Below are 20,999 nucleotides of genomic sequence, written 5' to 3' on the forward strand. Positions count from 1 at the left end.
AATCCAAGCCAGTTGTGGTGGACATTGAAACCACCAAATACATGCACTTGTGCACTAGTGTCGAGGGAAAGTGCTGTATCTATGCTGTCAGAGACTTTGTTTATTAGGGTACAGTCCTGGGTCGAGGGAGAGCGGTAGAAAAAATAAAAGTAGCTAATGTTATGTTGTATGTTAAGTCTAAAGCATATAAAGGCTTGATCGTTTGATTCTAGTTTTGTTTCTTTAGTCAAGGGGAGGGTGTTTCGAATATAGACTCCAAGCCCGTGCAGATGTCTGTCAGAGTCCTTACGGCAGAGTGGGAGATATCCGGGCATGTTAAAGTTTTAGAGGAGATGGAGGAGTGTAGGTTAGTCTCGCTTAGTGCTAAAATATCCACGGTGTTTGTTAGGAGAAATGCTTCAACATCATTTAAATTAGTTCTCCTCAAGGGAGGAGGCAATTTGGTTTTGTTTGAGTTTTGTCCTGGTTTAAGCGTGATTTTAGATTGTACTGTCATTTTTTTTTTTTTAAAGAGTTTCAGTTTAGGTAAGGGGTGCTGAACAAGTGGTTATGCAGAATACTAGGATTGATTTTAAATGATTATAAATTAATTTTAAATGATTTAATAAATAAATTAAGAATGTGTAAGTTAAGAAACCAATACAATGCAGAATTTTTCTTTATTGATTTAAAATAGTTTTAAAAAATCTTCTTCTTTATATTAATAAGTCACAGGAAAATATTGTAGGTTTGCAACAACAGATGCCACATACAAATTCAATACAGCTAGGCTGTCTTATGTAGCTTTCGAACACCTTTGCAGACACATTCAATTGTGATAATAAAATACTACATTACATCCTAGGAGCAACACCATCACAATCGCAACATCGTTAGAGAAAGCAGTATCTATTTTTCCCTCTAAATATTTAGACCTACCACCACTACAAGTCGACACCGGGAGGAAGTTTACATGTTCCACAGGTTCTACACTTTCACTGGCCATAACTGGTTCATACATGCACAGATAAACTATTATCTTTCCCATTGTAGAATCCAAAAATAATAATTTTCCTCAAGTAAGTCTGCTGCTTCTGATTGGTTGCCCGCTAATTCTCTTATTCCGGAATTAGATCATTGAAAATGAACACATTAGAATATTGCAATATGGCACCGCTAGGACAAATACTTATTCACACCGCATCAATTTCAGTTAATAGACACTTAATTTTCAAAATATAATAACATCAAGTAAATCATCCACTGCTTTTACGTAACTAATAACTGTTTAGCTTTTCTACCAAGACTAAAACATTCACAAACATACATTTACTTCAATACATATCTTCTACATTCTTCTTTCTTTCTTCGTGGTCGTTACCATCACATGTAAACAAAATACAAGTAGTTGTTGACTGATTTTATATCAGTCGTGGTTTAATGATTAATGTTTGCTTATTTTTTCTGTTTGCACATCTAATTTTACGCATTAACTAATTTATGTGGCTTAGACTTTCTTTTATCATTCTGATCGCCTACGAGCGGAGGACGATCTTTGCACAAAACATATATGCCACAGTTTGATAATTCATTTTTTTTTTTTTATTTATAGATTTTGGACTTATGCATTTACTGAATCACACTAAAATAACCATGTGATTATTTAGAAACCCATTCCTAATGTGAGGAGGGGATATTGTTTTACAGCTATTGCATACTTTCACCTAACAAATTAATAGCAGATGCTGTAAAAACAGAAAATTAAATACTGGCAACTTATTTTTAACAATTCAGCATGTTAACACATATGCATAAGTAAAACAAAATTATACATAACGTCTTTCAACGCTTGATAATCGCACAAAATACTCCACAGAAAGTAAAAGTGGTAAAAAAAAATATATAACAAATAAGGGTTTCCGTAGCCAATAAAATTTACTTTGAAACCTACCTGCATAATATTTTTATGTTTCAACTTATTTGAAAGCGTTTATTCAGTTCTAAAAAGATAGTGTCAACATAAGTCACGATTTTGAAGCCGAGGCAATCGGTCAAAAATATAAAATTAAATCAAATCGTGATCAGGAATAAAAAATGCAAAAAAGACAGCAAATATAGCATCATTGAAGTCTTAATAATCGCTCAAAAATAGAAAATTAAATATTGGTACTCATAAAAGAAATTATTTTTTAGGGGCGTTTCTTTTGGGGAGGGGGTAGTGACGTGTGTGTATTTTGTACATATTTTGGCGATATCTTAATATACATTCTTTTTAATAATAACAGAAAGATAGTTTGCTTGAAGCATTGCTTCTAAATAAATATGGAGGAGTATAAGAAGGCTATAGCAATGCAGGGAACCAGCTTTTTTATTGATGTAACATATGAACAAAAAAAAATTATAATCTTCGTATATCCATTTATTTTTCAAGATAATCACAATACAAATCACTAAGCATGAACTTACTGTTTGATGTGACTGGAATAATGGAGGTCTTAATATTTCGAAAAAATCATCTCTTTTTCAAAACGAAAGGGACCAAAGAATGTCCTTCAAAATAAAATTGAAAATATTGTAAAAACAGAAGAGGAAATGGAAATATTTTTTTTGCATATAACAGTCTTCAGTTTTTGTCCTTGTTCTTGGCGTGATACTTACTCTGAGAAGGCTGACCAAAGTTTTCTCATTCGCCCTCCTGGTGCTAACCAAATCTGGCTGTTTGCAAATACCAGCTTCCTGACCTAAGATGCTGTTGTTGTTTTTTTTGTTGGGGAGGGGGGGCTTTTCTTTGGCAAAACTCATTCATGTTTCGCAAAGCCAAAAACAAAAATAACAATTTTACTCTACAAAACCACCAAACCAAAAACCATGAATAAATCATCAACGTTCTGATCCCCATCTGGGATCAATTAAAATGAATGGCTCTCGTCTTGGGGAGGCCTCAAGTTTTGACAGGCTTCTGGGCTTGACCTTTACTCCTGATCTTAAATGGAATGCATACATCAAATCTGTTGCCAAGGCCGCTGGAAAAATGGTCGGATCCTTCTATCGATCCAGTAGATATCTCACTGCTGATGCAATTCTCTATCTATATAAGAGCCAGATACGTCGAAGGATGGAATACTGTTGCCACATATGGGCAGGAGCTGCTAGAAAAGACTTGTCCTGCCTTGATAGGGTTCAAAATAGACTTTGTGGCCTGGTGGGAGATGTCCTTTTCTCTTCGCTGCAACCTCTATCTCACAGAAGAGATGTTGCGAGTTTATCTCAGCTTTATCATTATTTTCATGGAAAGTGTTCGACTGAGCTTCAATCTATGGTCCCCCCTTGCCAAACTTTCACAAGAAACACTAGACTAGCTGAAAACATTATCAATAATTTTCCCCACTCTTTATCTGTGCCTAAACCTAAACATAGATTCCATGATCAAAGCTTCTTTCTTAGAACTGCACGCCTGTGGAATTGTCTTCCGTTTTCCTGCTTTCCAGTTGCCTATAATATGGTTGTCTTCTAGTCCAACGTGAACAAGTTTTTGATGAGCCGTTCAACTTAAGTTAACAAATTTACCGAACTTCCATTACTATCGATTACTATATTGTCCTTTTGACTACTCTACACTCTTTAACCCTTATCCTTGAGTGGCCGATCGACCTTGATAAGTGGTGACGCCTATGTAAAAAAAAATATATATATATATTTGAAGATATAAAAAAAACAATTCCTTGCCAAAATTTCTGAATTCAGCATTAAATAACTCAAAAAAGGTTGATATTCTGTGAAAGAAAACAACCAAACAAAACTTTGCCTGCACATAATCTCCATCCATCACAGTCCACTCATAATGGCTCTACGCAAGCTCCACTAAAACAGCAAGTCAGTTCCTATTCTATTTATGTAGACCAACGATTTACAGGCCATAGATGCCCTTAATGGTAGTTGTGTAATTTTTCAATTGCCAGAGAGGCGTTTGGACACAGTGGATAGTGGAGGTGAGAGGAGAATGTCTTAGATCAGTTCTCCTGCTTGACAACAAGAAGCTTAATAAAGAAACTGCAGTAGTCATAGATTTAGTCATTGATGCGGATCTTAGATTGATGAAAATTGGTCAATTTAAACAACAAAAAAGTAATTCATAATGGAAATACTTGAAAAACAAAAAAAGTAAAAATCTTTGGGTTGTTTTATAGTTCTGAATTTTTAAAATGAAGATCGATAATTTATATTATTTTAAGATGAAGATCGATAATTTATATTATTAGGTTGGCGCAAAAATAATGCCGTTTTTTGACGTTCAAGTTCATGTCAAAAAACAACATTATTTTTGCACCAACCTAATTGGATTATTCCGACTACTGTTCTCATCTATAGTATTATTTTGGGCCAATATAACATCTGATCTTCTTCAGGTGTATCTTGTCGGGAGTCTTTCTATCGAACTCTGGAATCTGCACACCAGAATCTGAGGTATAATGAATAAAGTACTTGGTAAATTTCAGTTGTGAATGAGTTTGGAAGTGGAGGTTGAAGGTTCAATCCTCCATGCAGGCAAAACTCAGAATACAATTGCAAACTACTTAAGACTTCTACCCCATTATGGCTGATAGAACAAGAATATCCTACCTCTCTGAACTAAATAAAGGGTTCCATTCACAATTCTGTGCAGATTTCTGCACTTGATAGAAAGATTCTTGAGTTCAACAAGATACGCCTGAAACTTTGTGAAAATAAAGATGAGAACAGTAATCCAAAAAATCCAAATAATCCGAAACTTTTAATCAACAGAAATAATAATTTATCAATCCATGTTTTTGTGTTGCGGATCCGATTTAAACTTTTGTTCTTTGTAAAGCAAACAAATAATATTCGAGCTTTACATGGAGAACGTATTTGAATAACCTTTTGACTAGATACAAGGTGTTGTATCTGTTCTGTGTTTGTCCAGTTTTACAAATTGGCAAGTGTGGGATGGCTTTTAAAAAGCGACTTCCACAATAACCTTCGACCAAATCCAGCCATATCACTTCCTCCCATGTTTTCCTTCTGTGTAAAAGAGAGAGAAACAGAGACAGAGTTCATCTTCTTGAAAATTGTTACAGAAGAGCAACAACAACCAGCAACGTGAATGAGCGATCCTTTAGACAGCAGAGGCGCAACATCAACAAAATGAAGGTGAGCGATAATTTTGGCTGTAGACGATCATCAACTGGAATTGTCCAGTTGGAGAAACTTTGGGTCTTATTAGCCTCAGTGACCTCTGACCGCAAGAGGTCATTAAGGTTGTAACGTGTACTCAAGCTCAATATATATCTAAAAGACTGTGACTGGCCGGCTTCAAAACCTGCCATGTAATATTAGTGTCCGTAACTCAGGATACCATAAACTTAATGACTGACTGGGGCAGCCCTAGTGGATGCAACCTCCAGATCAGGTCATAGTGCTTGTGACCCCCCCCCCTCCCCGGCAGGTCATAGTAAAATGGATGTGAGGCTGGAGGGATCGTAATATCGGCCATATTTAATTTAATATTCTTCTTCCTGCCCCTCTCTCCATATTTACTTTTCCACTCTACCTTTTCCGCTCTGATTGATCTCTCTTATTCTCTTTTTCTGAGAGAGAGAGAGAGAGAGAGAGAGAGAGAGTTAATCTTCTTAGAAGTTATTACTCCAGAGCAAGCAGGATTTTCATCTTAGAGCACTTCAAGTCATGTTTCTTGGATGAGTAATTGTTGGTTTTGTTTTTATTGAGAGTGTTGTTAAGTATAACTCTTGACTTTGGTGACTAGTTCACTGTTTTTATAAGTTTTAATTTTACTTGGTATCGACTTGTTACTTTTTTAAGTTTAAAATCAGGAGAGGATGCGGTGGGGAGGGGGCACATTTTCATTGGTTGACAAATATTGAGTTCACACCCCTGTGTCAATATCATGTTTTTTAAAAGAAAGACTGTCTCTGAGATTGATATATTTGCTAACAACATCATGAAGGGAAACTGAATGAACATGAGGACAAAAATGGATGGCAATATTCAATGCTACCAAGACTAAACTTTATCCCTTTAATAATTACAAGAAAAATTCTCAACCACTATTAGCTTTAGCTAATGATAAATTATCTGAAAATACTTTGTTCAAAGTCCTTAACTTAACGTTCACAGGGAACATGAATTGGAACAAAAATATTGAGGGCATTGCCAAGACTGCTGCAAAGGTGGGCTTTCTTTAGAAATAGTAAGCTGAACAAACAAAAGCAGAAAACAGGTAGTTTATACAAACTAGTGACGGTCCTCTTATGCCTGTTTGTCCTGTTTCTACTGCAATCTTGCTACCCCACCACCCCACCCCAGTTATTTGGCAAATATATTTTTGTAGAAATGTTTTTCTTTCACAAGAAATTATACATCGTTCATAAGTGATTCATGATTTTCCATTATTTTTTGGCTTATTTTACAAAATTTACGTGATAAATTTGAAAAGAAAAACAAAAATTCAATAGCCACCATCATAAATAAGTCGAGAGACTTAAGAACTGCTTGAAAGAAATTTTGGAGTTTATTTTACAATAGACCAAGGTATGAAAAAGTGGTACAGAAACAAATTTATAACAAATAAATGCTACCAAAGGCAAAATAAGTTGCTCTTTTACCTACTTGGATAAGTTTTTGGGGTTTTAACTGATTTTAAAGCATTTTAAGTGGTAAACACTAGTTGTGCTGAGCGCCTAAATTGCAGCAAAAACAAACATTGCACCATGGCGCTCTTGTCTTTGGAGTCCTGAAAATTGGTCAAAAACTCGCAAAAAAGTAAAATAAAAACAGAAATCCAATTAATAAATATCTCCGTGACATTTCAACAAGCTCCCCAGTTGTTTTCTATTACTTAAAAAAATTTCATATGCATTTTTTTAACGTTCACTTTTTCATATAATTCGCATTTTTCTCTTTTTCTGTCCACACGTTTTTGTCACAAATTACCTTCTAACCATGCCAGACAAAACCTTTGCTTTGGCTATTCTTGAATATTTCTAAAACAAAAGATAACAATTTTAAAATAATAATCATTTTTAACTGGCTGAAATATTCAACCTTTAATAGAAAACAGGATAACAGCCCAATAATGATTACAAAAAAAGGGTCATTTTGAAATTTTCTGATCTTTAGGTTAAGATTCATGTGTAGTTGTATTCATTCTGTTCAGTGATCATCTGATTATCCTCCCAGGCATTAACTCTTCATTTCAGAGGCAATGAAAGAGTTATCCCCTCCTCGCTTTTCTCATTAGCAGGGATATTGGTTTAATGACTGAGGTGCTCATATTGGGGAATGCTAATGCATCTAATTCAGGCAAGTTTTATAAATATTCAATACTGGTCTTGTACACCCTTGTAGTGCTCAGAATTTACCTCACACTAAGTTTGATCTTGTATCATATCCTGGCCTCGTGGGGAGGTTTGTAAATTGAACTGGAGATGATACTCGACAGTTTTTTGTTTTTTTTTTTACACAGTGATCACCACTTATCAAGGCCCGGAAGCCACTCAGGGATAAGGGTTATTGTAAGTACAGTACGTTAGTGTGGATATTTAGAGTGTCTACTTAAGGAGGCGGTTCATCAGGTTTTTGTTTACGTTGGACTTGAAGACATCCAAGTTGTAGTCAGGAGGGAAGCAGGCAGACGGAACAGAGTTCCACAGGCGTGCAGTTCCAAGAAAGAAGCTTTGTTCATGGAATCTACGTTTTGATTTAGGCATAGATAAAGAGTGGGGAAAGTTTTTGATAGTGGATTCAGCTAGACGGATGTTTTTTTGTAAAAGATTGGCAAAGGGGGGACCAGAGATTGCAGCATTAAGAATTTTTTCTTTTAAATTCAATTTATAACATTATATAATCAATTCTTAATGCTGCAATATTTTAAGTTATAAACCCATTATACCCCTTACTAGAACATCTTGTGCCTCAATTTTCCCCCAACTAAAACCCAAATATAAAGTTTAGCATGGGTTCGAATACCCTATATATTAAGTTTCATGTCTGTAGACAGTTTTTGTGTTGGCTTTTATTTTGTATATCTATTTTGACTCACTTCCCAATCCTGGAAAATCTTTTTTAATGAAGTCAATCTTTATTTGATTATGTTCCTCGTTTTACCTCCAGTTTTGTCAAATTTGACCTTCTGACATCGCCAGACAACCCGTTTCCCCATCTGCCATTGAATGTTTCTAAAAAATATTCAAAGGAAAATTAACAATCGTTCTAAACTGAAATACTCAACAGTTGAGATGGCACAAAAAAAGTAAAAAAAAAAAAAAAAAAAAAAATGCAAATTTTGGAATCAGATGAAAAGGACAATCTCTTTAGTGCTAAAAAGAAGTGTCTTGGAAAACAGTTAATGAAGCCAAACAGACGAACTCTTGTATGTATGTATCGCTATCTCTCATTTACGATTTATATAAATAGTATTACAACTATATTATCGACATGGTTAACGTTGGCTGAGCGGTATGTTCTTTGCTAATGGAGTCAGAGATGGCTTTGTGGCTTGGTTTGAATCTCCTGACTGGCAGTAATCGTAACTCCCTGCACTGATGATTCCAGAAAGGATGAAACACGAGTGTCTGTAGGTATTAAAAAATGATTATAGTAATAATTATGTCTGCCTCTTTAAAAAATCGGTTCTTATTATTGAGCGCTTTATGTTGAAATAAAATAAGTTGGTCACTTAAGACACATGTGCAGATCATGTTAAAATCACAAAATTCACTCTTGGCTTTCTTAAATAACATTTACAATTTATATAAATGTTCATTTCAACTATATTCTTGCTTGGGTTAACATTGACCAAGCGGTTAGTTCCTTGCTAATGGAGTCAGAGATGGCTTTGTGGCTGAATTTTAGGGTTCGAATATCCTGACCGGCTGTAATCATGACTTTTTTTTTTTTTTTTTTTTTTTTTTTTTTTACAAGGTAGTCACCACTTATCAAGGCCCGGAAGCCACTCGGGGATAAGGGTTATTGTGTGTACAGTACGTTAGTTTTGGAGATCTGATAAAGTGTCTTACTTAAGGAGGCGGTTCATCAGGAATTTGTTCACATTGGACTTGAAGACATCCAGGTTGTAGTCAGGTGGGAAACAGGTAATTGGAACAGAGTTCCACAGGCGTGCACTTCTAAGAAAGAAGCTTTGTTTATGGAATCTACGTTTTGATTTTGGCACAGATAAGGAGTGGGGAAAATTTTTGACAGTGGTTTCAGCTAGACGGGTGTTTTTCGTGAAAGATTGGCAAGGGGGGACCAGAGATTGGAGTTCAGACGAGCACCTGCCATGGTAGTAATGCTAAAACAAAGACAGGCTCGCAACGTCTCTCCTGTGGGAGAGATGTTGCAGAGAAGAGAAAAGGGCATCCCCCACTAAACCACGAAGTCTATTTTGTACTATGTCAAGGCAGGATAGACATAAAGGCTTGATCGTCCGATTCTAGGTTTGTTTCTCTAGTCAAGGGGAGGGTGTTACGAATGTAGACTCCAAGTCCGTGCATATGTCTGTCAGAGTCCTTACGGAACAGTGGGAGAGAGCCAGGCATGTTAAAGTAGTTAGAGGGGATGGAGGAGTGTAGGTTAGTCTCACTTAGTGCTAAGATATCCGGGGTATTTGTTAGGAGAAATGCTTCAATATCAGCTAAAATTATTTTTTATATTTAATGGCTTGCATTGAAGTTTAAAATGTAAAAGTCAAGTATCATGCTTCAATTGTGCTCTAAACAGAAACATTCATTTCGAATGCACCCTTGTCATATCAAAGAACCTACTGTTGATTTTATATGTTAGGCTTTTCGGCTTGTGTCAATAAAACTTCTCAAATGCACTTGTGATGTTAGACTATGTAAGGTGTTAACTTTGGTCAAAATCGCCTGTTTTTTCATCGGATTATTTCAATTATCGATATTTATCAAACACTTTCTGATACAAAACCTATTGAAGAATACCGCCAGTTGCATAAAGTATCTTTGTGTAAAATTTCATAAAAATCGACCAAGCAGTTTTTGAGTCCATAGGGAACAAAATCGCTGACAAAGTTCCTTTTATATAATAGTAAAGATTAGTGATGGGATGATTCCAATATTTTTCCTGGTTTTGATACAATTACTGATTCTGATTCTATATTCAATTCCAATACACTTACTGATTCTGATTCTAAAATCGCCTAAAAAAGTTAGAATTTTATTTTTCGGATAAGAGAAGGATTTAGTGATGGATCTTCATTTTTTAACGTAATTTTCTTTTTAATTTGAAAAACTTCTTAATATTTTTTCAATTAAAGTATTACTAGCCCGAGTGCCTGGTGTTGCCTGGGTGTTTGGAGGTGTGTGTTGAGCAAAAAAAAAAAACCTGTACCACGGAAGAGGAAAAGAATGTGAAAAAAAAAAAAGTGACATCTTTGCTGTTGCGCCCATCGCAAAACCGGAAGTGACGAACATCAAAATTAAGGCTAATCAATCAAAAAGAGTGGATCACTTTCGAAAATATCTGCAAAAAAAGTGCCCCCCACCTTGTAGAAAACTGCCCCGTTGAGGGTGAAGGAATTAATGTTTTTGGCCAATTTTTCGATATTTGTTGTCCAAAAGTTCAAGGTTTAAAATGATACTGGTTTCATCACGTTTCAACGTGTCTGTCAAAAGTTTTAGGCAGACATACAAACATACATACATAATACATAAATACATTTAAACAGATTTTTGCCCTTTATATTATAGACTAGCGGGGGTGCCCGGCATTGCCTGGGTGTTTGAAGGTGTGTGTATGGGGGGGGGGGCTAAAAAAAAAAATGAGAATAGTAGTCTGATGAATCCAAATAATATAAATAACCAATCCTCATCTAAAAAATTCAGAAATGTTTTTTGTTTTTTGTTTTGTTTTTAGATTTTTAAACAGTAAATACAAATTTACAAATTATAATCTGCAAAAAAATATATTTGAATAAGAAAAATATCAAATTTTTGTTAAATAAAAAAAAAAAAAAAAGAAACATTTAAAAACTGAAAGAAATAATTTTATTATTTTATGATTACAGTTGAAAAGAGGATTATCTTCCTTATTGTTGATTGAATGCAAAATCAGAGTCCATTGCTTAGTTTAAAAATGGATCCATGCTATGGGGCATGGTGATGTTGTCTTTGTTTATAATTTTGTGTGAAAATTGAAAAAGAAAAATTAGTATGGATTTTAGGTGCGCATTGGACCAGCAAAAGGTGAAAAAGAAATTTTGTTATATACTTTTTATAGTATGAAAATATACTTATGGCAAGTAAGCTACAAAAAAGTTTGTTTCATTCCAAAGGAAAATTATCAAGTTAATTGCCTTATGGTTTCACCTGAGAATAAAACAAACGTTTTTGTGTAGCTTACTTACCATAAGTAAAATTTTCTTACTACTACTACTAAGCTCTAATCATACATTGAACACTTTTGAAGTAAATAAGCATATATACATGTGTGTGTGTATATATGTATATGAACGCACAAAGGAAATTGCTACTCAAGCAAATACTGAAATAAGGATTATAAGTATATTTACATACTATAAAGGATTAAATATGGCAAAATGGCTACACAGAGTAAAATAACACTTTGAATGGATTTCAATAACATGAATAGAATGATTATTTAGGTGAAAAAATAAAATATTCCCATAATTCATTGATTTAATAAGGTATATATATATATATATATATATATATATATATATATATATATGATTAAAGAATAAACAGCTAAACTGCTTTTAGATGTGAAAAAAATAATTTTTTTTTTTTTTTCAGATTTAAAAATCGCTCATCAGAGAAAAGAGTTCTGAAGCGGTGTTGTTTTTTTTTCCTCAGAAGTAAAAGTAAAAAGTCCATCCTCATTGTATGAAGTTATGATATTTTAGTAGTAATGGGACGATTCCGATACAATTACCGATTCTGATTCTTTATAAATCTCTAAATATAAAATTGTTATTTTCTCTCGATTACTGTAAAAACACAAATGTGCAGATAAACACAGCATTTGTTACATTTTAAATGTAATAACATTAAAATTCTTTGTTTTGTCAGTCACAACAATAAGTAAGATAGATAACTCTAAGAACTTAATACAAAGAATGTTTCGAAAGTAGTTGGCAGTTAAAAATAAAATAAATTAAAAAAAAAAAAAATCACTAGATTTCCAACCTGGGGTGAAAACGAGCAAAAGTGTGTATAGATGAAAAGTAGAAATAAATTTTCCAAGATTATTTTCATTAGTAAAATCACTTTGATCAGTTCTGTAAGAATCGGTTTTGTGATCATGGAGATGAGATGACAGATAACAAATGCGCCGAGAATTGTAAAAATGACACAGTTTATGAGTTTTTAAAAACTCATAAACTGTGTCATTTTAAATAAAATAACAAAAATGGACAAAAAAAAACATGCAAATTTATATATGAAATTAATTACCAAATCTATTTGTACACGAATCAAGCTAATATTTTTTTTTAGACATTTTTTTTTTGCTCAGTTTGAAAACATAAAATTAGAAAAAAGGCAATTGGTGATTGGGAGGCAAGGAGATGGGCCAGCTTTCTTTAATTAAATGTTCTACTCTAATAGGTCTATATTTGCTTCTAAGAAAAAATTGAAAATCATTTTAAGTCAAAGGTTTAAGTCCTAGCAACATATAACTCACAAACCCTTACTGTAACATTACTGGTAAGGATTTGTAATTAGTGAGCAATGGCAAAGACAAAGGGAAGAAACAAAAAAACAAAGCAGATTGTAGAGAAGCAGAGAAAAGCGGAAATATTGGATATAGCAAATATTGCTGTAAATCGATTACTCTTTCCCCTAAAAAGCAGATGCCCGCTCATTAGTGGAAAACTTGCATACTAGAATATCAAGCAAGTACATACATTCAATCAATTTGAACTAGGAGCTCATTTTTATAAAATAGAGAGCAAAATTTAATGGAATATGATGTACATGTTCATGAGAAAATATGGCAAATAAATTCCTGCCATTTCTTTTTTTTTTTTTTTCAAATTTTAGAATTATTTGTTTTCAAATTTTGGAATCTTTTTTTTATTTTTATTTTTTACAAATTCTATTTTTTAATCATTTTGGAATATACTTTTTTTGTTTTTAATTAATTCATGTTAATTTCTGTTTATCTATTTTTTATTAAAAGGACTATTAAAATAATTTATCAAAATGTATTTCACAAATTGAATGTTAGTTAAGAAAAATAACATTGTAGGCACATCTATTGGGTTGGCAACTAAGTTCCTGTCATTTTTTCTTTTTTTCAAATATTTTAATCATTTTTTTTTTTACAAATTCTATTTTTTTTTATTCATTTTGGAATCTTTTTTTGTTCGTTTGTTTTTAATTCATGTTAATTGCTGTTCATTTCATTTATAATGGATCATGAAAATGGAATGTCAGTTAGGAAAAATTAACATTTTCAGCACATCTCCTTCTTGCTTTTATTCATCATTTTTTGGCTTTTTGATTTTTACTGACAACGTAATGCAAATCTTGTTGAACATTTAGAAGAAGTTGTGAAAAGTGACATAAAAAACTGATTAATTTTGTTTTTCTATTAAACTTTTTGAAAAAAAAAAATGGAAGGAAGTTAGTTGTCATTTTTTTAATGTTCAGATTTATTAAAATAGAAAATGGTTTTTCATTTCATACTGCGACTTGGAGAAAAATATAAAAGTATAAAACAGACATTAAAAAGGGAGGGGGAGGGGGGAGTTACAGATAAATTTACATGAAAGATTTTTGGAAAGTAAATTTACAAGAGTGAGTCAAGAGTTCTGGAATATTTGCATATGTGTGGCATGCATATCACATGACTTAAGTAATTTAAGCCACGGAAGAAACCCGCTGTGGTTGTGGTTAAGGTTAGGGTTATAGTTGGCATACATTATGCATTGTTTAAGGATTCGACGCCTGTATAGATAAACATGCAATATGGTCTCATTTGGTAACTGATACGTCACGCATTCAAACAAGGAGGTAGTCGATAATTGCTGCGAAAAAAACCCCAAAAAAAACGTTGAGCAAAAATTGAAAACAGTCAATCATCATATAATAATCTGATGGTTAAAAAAGAAATTGCGTTCAAGTTTGCGAGAATCTTGATGGTCATCCTAAAACTCTGGATTCTGATGTCATGCTCCAAGCCATAAAAGAAAATGCAGTGATAGCAATTTGATGTAAATATGCTTGGCATCTCACAGTCCATTGTAGTCAGTTAGGTTTACGACATCGGCAAACGCAAAGGAGGTTACGTAAATATTGCAAAACTTTTGGCTCACCCTAGTATTCATCAGCAGTTGCTATGTTTAAATGTCATTTATTTATTATTCAATATAAGGCATATACGTCCACAGGTATATGCTCAATGCTAGGAAAATTATGATCACTGTACAGGATATTCCGCCAACTGCAACGCCATATGCTAAAGAGCCGAACCGTGATGCCTTTTTGTAATTACAATGATTGTAGTACGCCTTGGATTTTTCTGAAAAATGAAAAAAAATAAATAAAAAATAATAAAAAAAAAAATGGTGCTATTTTTTAATTTATGATGGCTCTTTTGTGCATCACTATATTTAATCTACAGGGTGTTCATAAAGTCTGGGCACATAGGTTAAGTAAACATCCAGTGATTTCTTGTGTTACATCTTGTGTTTTCCTACACAACAAGGCCAAAAAGGTGAGCAAAACCTGCTCCCTCTAGTGAGAACTCTACTGTTTTTATAACCAATCAGAGATGTTACAAGGCTGATGGCCAATAATAGTATGTGTCCAGACTTTGCAGACACCCTGTATAATCACATTTTAAATTTAAATACTTTTTTTTAATTACACATACAGGGTGTCCAAAAATTAATCATCTATTTTAAAATATAAATTAGCATTAAAACAGTTGGTTAATTTTGCGATGGCCTGTATATATATATATATATATATATATATATATGAGCAAACAGTTAATAAAACATGTTAAAAAACACTTTCAAAAAGAGTTAAAAACATATTTAATCTGAAAAGGAAACACTTGATAAGTGGATAGTCCTTAATCCGCGGAGTTTCGAAAAAATACTTTCCTTCTCATCAGAGGGTAGGAATTAGCAAAATGCGGGATCGGATTTTGCATACAAAAGTATTTGATGAAACAACAAGTAAGTCAAAGATCTTACTTGATAACAAAAAAGTGGAGCAGAGGGAATATGGTGAAGAAAAAGGTGATTACACGTGAATGGATAGTCTGGTGAAAGATAAATAATCCAATGACAGTGAAATCCAACAATATAATTTCAAGAAAGTTAATTGAATTTCCATTTGCACAAGTAAAATCCAAGAAAATCCCGTAATTGGAAGATGGTCCAAAATAATCCAAAAGGCCGAAATCCATGGAATAATTCACAAATATGTACAAGGGAAAAGGGGAAAAATTTCAATAATATTAATAAAAGAAAAATAAGATATGCTTTTATCATTGCTGCCGAGACATAAATAAATTTATATATATATATATATATATATATATATATATATATATATATATATATATATATATATATATATATATTAATTCTTTAATATTTACAATATACTTTAGTTTTACCATCTTGGATCATTTTGGTAAATTTAATTGTAATTTTTATTTTATATATATATAATTCCAGGTTAATATATTCCAGAGGTGAAACAACCAAAGAATGTTCATACAAAAGTGCTCAATACCAAAGTAGAGCAAGATATCCTTTTTTTTTATGTATTACATAAGCATTTATATGTCATACATGTATGAAACTTTAAAGATGAAAGTCAAAGACATCTGATTTAACATAGGAAGTTTCTCAAGCTGCCATCTTGGTTTTGACAAGCAAAGCTAAGAATATGCGTCTGTAGTGAAATCAAAATTATAGGAATAATTACAGTAAAGAAAGACGAATGGCTGGTTGGTTGTTTTTGTTTTACGGCATATCAACCCTTTTCAGGTTATTTAATGCCGAATCCAAAGATTTTGAAGAAAAATTTTTTACTAGAATATATTTGTTGTTTTCAAGTCGGTTTCTATTTAACCCATAGTTGGGACCCTAACAGGTACTACCAGTCCGCATCAGAGTGGACCTGGGAGCAATGGCAATTAAAAGGTGGCTCCACACTCCCCAAAGCCTGCAAGCTGAGGCCTCACCACTGGATATAGTTTAAGGTCATATCCAGGACCAAGGAAATATGAAAGCAATACCAGTGATTCTACTTTGTTACATGCAAGATAAATGTCTAGGGGTAAACACACAACATATCGGAAAAAAATAAATAAATAAATAAAAGAAGTTTAAGGCAGAAAAAGGAAATTTATTAAAACAGATAAACAAATGGAAAAAATATTTACAAAAAAAGGGAGATAACTGAAGTTCTTTGTTACTAGTTTTTGTCACGGAATAATATTAGAGTTTGAGAAAATATAATATACTTTTACTTTGATCAGAATAGAGGATCAGAAAATCAATATTTACTCAGTGTCCATTTATTTTGTGAGTGAGTCTGCAATAGGCTTGTTTCAGGAAATTCCTCATGACCGAATTTTATCCCAGGAAATTGGCTGGAGTCAAATAGTTGAAAGGTCACCCCAACTTAGCTATCCTTTTCAGAGCTAATTTAATAACCAAAGTTATGACGCTATTAGCGTCTATTTATAGTGATGTGAAGTGGAACCTTCTAGAATTTTCAAAAATGGAACACCTCAACTTTGGAACTTTCTAGAGCCTTCGAAAAAGAACACATTTCTGTTCTATTTTTAAATCTCTCCAGAGACGCTTATAAAAAGAATCTTTTTATTTTCTAGCTGTAATGAAATGTATTTTAATAGTAACAGTTTTATATTATTATATATTATATTTAATTTTGTATAATATATTTTATATTATATATTTATATATTTAATTTTATGTTATTTATTTTTATATATTTATTTTTGTAATTATTTTCTATTTTTATTTATGTAAGAAATGGTAATTTCTTTATATTTTAGCAGGAACACTATCCTCTCATGACAACTTGGTATACGTAGCACCCCTAAGGAATAAGGTTTTTCCCCCTTTTACTTCTGTTACTGAAGCATCGATATTGATTCCTCATCAGGGGTTAAAAAAAGAAACAAGAAGACTATATAAATAATTTGTGTGAATGGATGTTCCAATTTGATGCACTCAGCAACAGAAAGGGATATACCCATGCGAATGCAAAAACCTTTATATCAAAGACTTTACTTTCATGTGAGAAAGTATGGCACAGAGTTGACGGAGTTAAAAAACCATTAGAGGCACCATATTCAGGTCCTTATAAAGTTTTTTTGTTTTTTACACAGGCATCACCACCTTATCAAGGCCAAGAGGCCACTCAAGGATAAGAGTTAAACAGGGTACAGTAGAAATTGGAAAATACAGTAATCATTAGTAATGAAAATTCGGTAAATTTCTTAACTTATATGGAACGGCTCATCAAGAATTTATTTACGTTAGACTTGAAGACAACCATATTGTACTCAGCTGGAAAGCAGGAAAACGGAAGACAATTCCACAGGCGTGCAGTTCTAAGAAAGAAGCTTTGTTCATGGAATCTACGTTTAGGTTTAGGCACAGATAAAGAGTGGGGGGAATTATTGATAGTGTTTTCAGCTAGACGAGTGTTTCTTGTGAAGGTTTGGCGAGGGGGGACCATAGACTGAAGCTCAGTTGAACACTTTCCATGAAAATAACGATACATCAGAGATAAGCTCGCAACATCTCTTCTGTGAGATAGAGGTTGCAGCGAAGAGAAAAGGACACCTCTTACGAGGCTACGGTCTATTTTGAACTCTATCAAGGCAGGACAAGTTCTTTCTAGGAGCTCCTGCCCAGATGTGGCACACAGTATTCCATCCTTGGATGTACCTGGCTCTTATATAGATAGAGAATTGCATCAGCAGTGAGATATCTACTGGATCGATAGAAAGGTCCCACCATTTTTCCAGCTCTGACTCAACCAGCTAAACACTTTCAAATTGATATAAACAATGGGTACTCATACACACGTATCAACAGATAGATCGAAACCGTATACAAAACCAACTAGCAATAATAAAACTAGAGCTGCTAAGAAAGCACAGACACATGAATGTACAACCAATAAGAAAGGTATAAAAACATGTAATACCGACAAAGTCGAGAACAATATTGCTAATGACACGTATAGGTCTAGATCTGGAAGAAAAGTTACATGGAAAAAAAGAAAACGAATACTTTTATTTTTAAACAAGAAAAAACAAACGAAAAAAACGGACATTTACAATTATTAGAGTGTATTGAAATCAAAATTATAGTAATAGAGATGACGATGATGATGATGAAAATAAATAAAAATAAGTTTCTATAAAAAGCGACAACACTTTCTTTCTTTCTCCTTCTGTTCCTTTCTTTCTTTCTCCTTCTGTTCCTTTCTTTATTTTTTCAAATCAGAGCTTCCTAACCCTAAAGTAACAGGACCTAAGAGTGACAAAGGTTCCCTAGCTTTCCAATCAAATAATCAGAACCAAAATAAATAAATAAATAAAAGATTTTGTATTATTTTAGAGACAGTTCCCTATTGAATATTATATTGTATTGAATATATAATTGTGATTTCTAATCTATAAATATAAAAGCGAAAATGTATGTATGTATGTATATATGTATGTATGTATGTGTTTATGTGTGTTCGCTTTTTCTGTGTGTCTACAAAAAGCTTCTTTCAGAGAAGCGGTCGGTCGCTTCACAACTTTTTCAAATCACATACAAATCGTAATATCTCACTGTTAACAACGAAGCTCGCCTGTCTATTTAATTTGCTCGATTTCGGGAAGATAAATATTCAATATTTGTCGCTCGCCGCATGTGGGTTAGTCTTTTTCCTATAACATCTTGGGGGCGAGGAAAAAAGTGTTCAGCAGTAAATGAAATCCCGCAGTCAAACTGACCTCATTAACTCATTAAAACGAGCAACTGCTAAATCCAAGTAATTAAATAAATTCAAACATGTTTCCGTAAGCATGTCGCGGTGGAGCAATGGTTAACGTCGCACTTTTTTTTTTCACACCTTTGCTTCAACGGTTCGGGTTCGATCCTCATACTTACTTTTTTTTTTACCCCCCCCCCCAAACATCCAGACAACGCCGGGTACTCCTCGCTAGTAAATAAATAAAAGACGACAAAAACGAAACATGGAGTTCCTATTTACTTTGTCTCTCCATGGGACAGAGTTAGACACCAGGGTCATTTTTTTTTTTAACATGGAGGAAGGAACAAAAATTAAAAATTGTCTTAGTCATGAAGAATTTCTCCTCCACTGACAGAGAATAAGAAATTAAGTGTAGCATCTGAAGAACAGCTACTACACTTTGATCTTGGCCTGAAGGATAAAGAACAAACCATAGTTTTATTTATTTTATTTAATTATTTGCGGACTATTATCCTTATCTTCTACTTGTTATTTTCACAATGTTTCGTGAAATTATTCCTCTGGCCTTCATCAGGTGGTGTACCGTGATGGGATAGGAATGTCGAAACTCCCAACTGCATCCACAACAATTACTGTCTTCCATAGTTGTCATCATCGTCTCACCACGGTTTGGCCAACTAATCCTGTGGCCGGCTTTGGGTGGGATTGAAACTGCTATCTTCAGACAATGGATGCACTTAGGAGATTCAAAATTACTATCCTGTCGCGATTAACCACCTGACGAAGGCTAAAGGAATAACGTTGTGAAACAACAACTAAAAGATGGGGACAATAGTCCGCAATAAATAAATAAATAAAAATAAATAAAAATAAATAATACAAATTACTCATCTCAATAAAGAATTCAAATTAATTCAATAATAAACCAAATTTCGGTCAGATTTCATTCTAACTCACCATTACAATAATCATAAAACTTTAAAAGAAAGGAATTCGGAAAATCAACAAATACTAAAGGAGCAAAGAAATCCCGTTTTCTTTTTTTTTTTTTTTTTTTAACACAGTGATCACCACTTATCAAGGCTCGGAAGCCACTCAAGGATAAGGGTTATTGCAAGTACATTACGTTAGTGTGGAGATTTGATGAAGTGTTTACTTAAGGGGGCAGTTTATTAGGAATTTGTTAACATTGGGTTTGAAGACATCCAAGTTGTAGTCTGGTGGGAAGCAGGCAGACGGAACAGAGTTCCACAGGCGTGCAGTTCTAAGAAAGAAGCTTTGTTCATGGAATCCGCGTTTTGATTTAGGCACAGATATAGAGTGGGGGAAATTTTTCACAGTGGATTCAGCTAGACGGGTGTTTTTCATGAAAGATTGGAGAGGGGGGGCCAGAGATTGGAGTTCAGACGAGCACCTGCCATGGAAATAATTTTCTTTCGATACCATCAACATTCTAAAGCACACGAACAATATGAAATTGACATTTATCATTTTTACACACAAAAAAAACTGAAAAGAATGGTAAGCACTAGTTATCTAAAAAAAAAAAAAAAAAAAAAAAAACATTAGAAACATTTATTTATTTTGTGTAAATTTTCGAGTCAGAAATAAAATATATTTTAATTATAAAACGTAAATTTTTAATTGCTAAAATCAAGCAATATCACAGGTCCACAATTTAAAAATTAAAATCAGACAAAATTTTGATAAAATTTCAGAGAGCTTATTTATAAAATATTTATCAGAGATTGTTAGCTGAAGAAACATCCAGAACTATGTCCATAAACTTCCAAAAATTGTTGAACAGTTAAATATGAAACAATAATTAGTAATCCAGTCGTTAGGGTTAGGGTTAGGGTTAGGGTTAGCCAAATGTATAGTTTTTCTAATAGTCATTATAAGGGCAATCTCTCAGACATTTATGTAATTTATAACAGATAGTAGAATTTATTCTACTGAAAACTAATCTAAATTTGCAGATAATGGTATTTATTTCTTGAATTTAGTAACTAT

General features: G+C 33.2%; 1 protein-coding gene across 1 annotated transcript in view; it reads right to left on the reverse strand.

Moving 5' to 3' along the window:
* Positions 1-13,008: 13,008 nt before the first annotated feature.
* The window catches only part of LOC145258127 (uncharacterized), a 28,207-nt gene continuing 20,216 nt past the window's right edge, over positions 13,009-20,999 (reverse strand). The window contains exon 3 of the mRNA XM_080115870.1: positions 13,009-14,520. Coding sequence (XP_079971996.1) covers positions 14,360-14,520 — 161 coding nt within the window. The 3' untranslated portion in view covers positions 13,009-14,359. The remainder of the gene's footprint in view (positions 14,521-20,999) is intronic.

The sequence above is a fragment of the Euprymna scolopes genome, chromosome 33, assembly GCF_053919585.1.
Source record: "Euprymna scolopes isolate OS-2025 chromosome 33, ASM5391958v1, whole genome shotgun sequence".
Lineage (NCBI taxonomy): Eukaryota > Metazoa > Mollusca > Cephalopoda > Sepiida > Sepiolidae > Euprymna > Euprymna scolopes.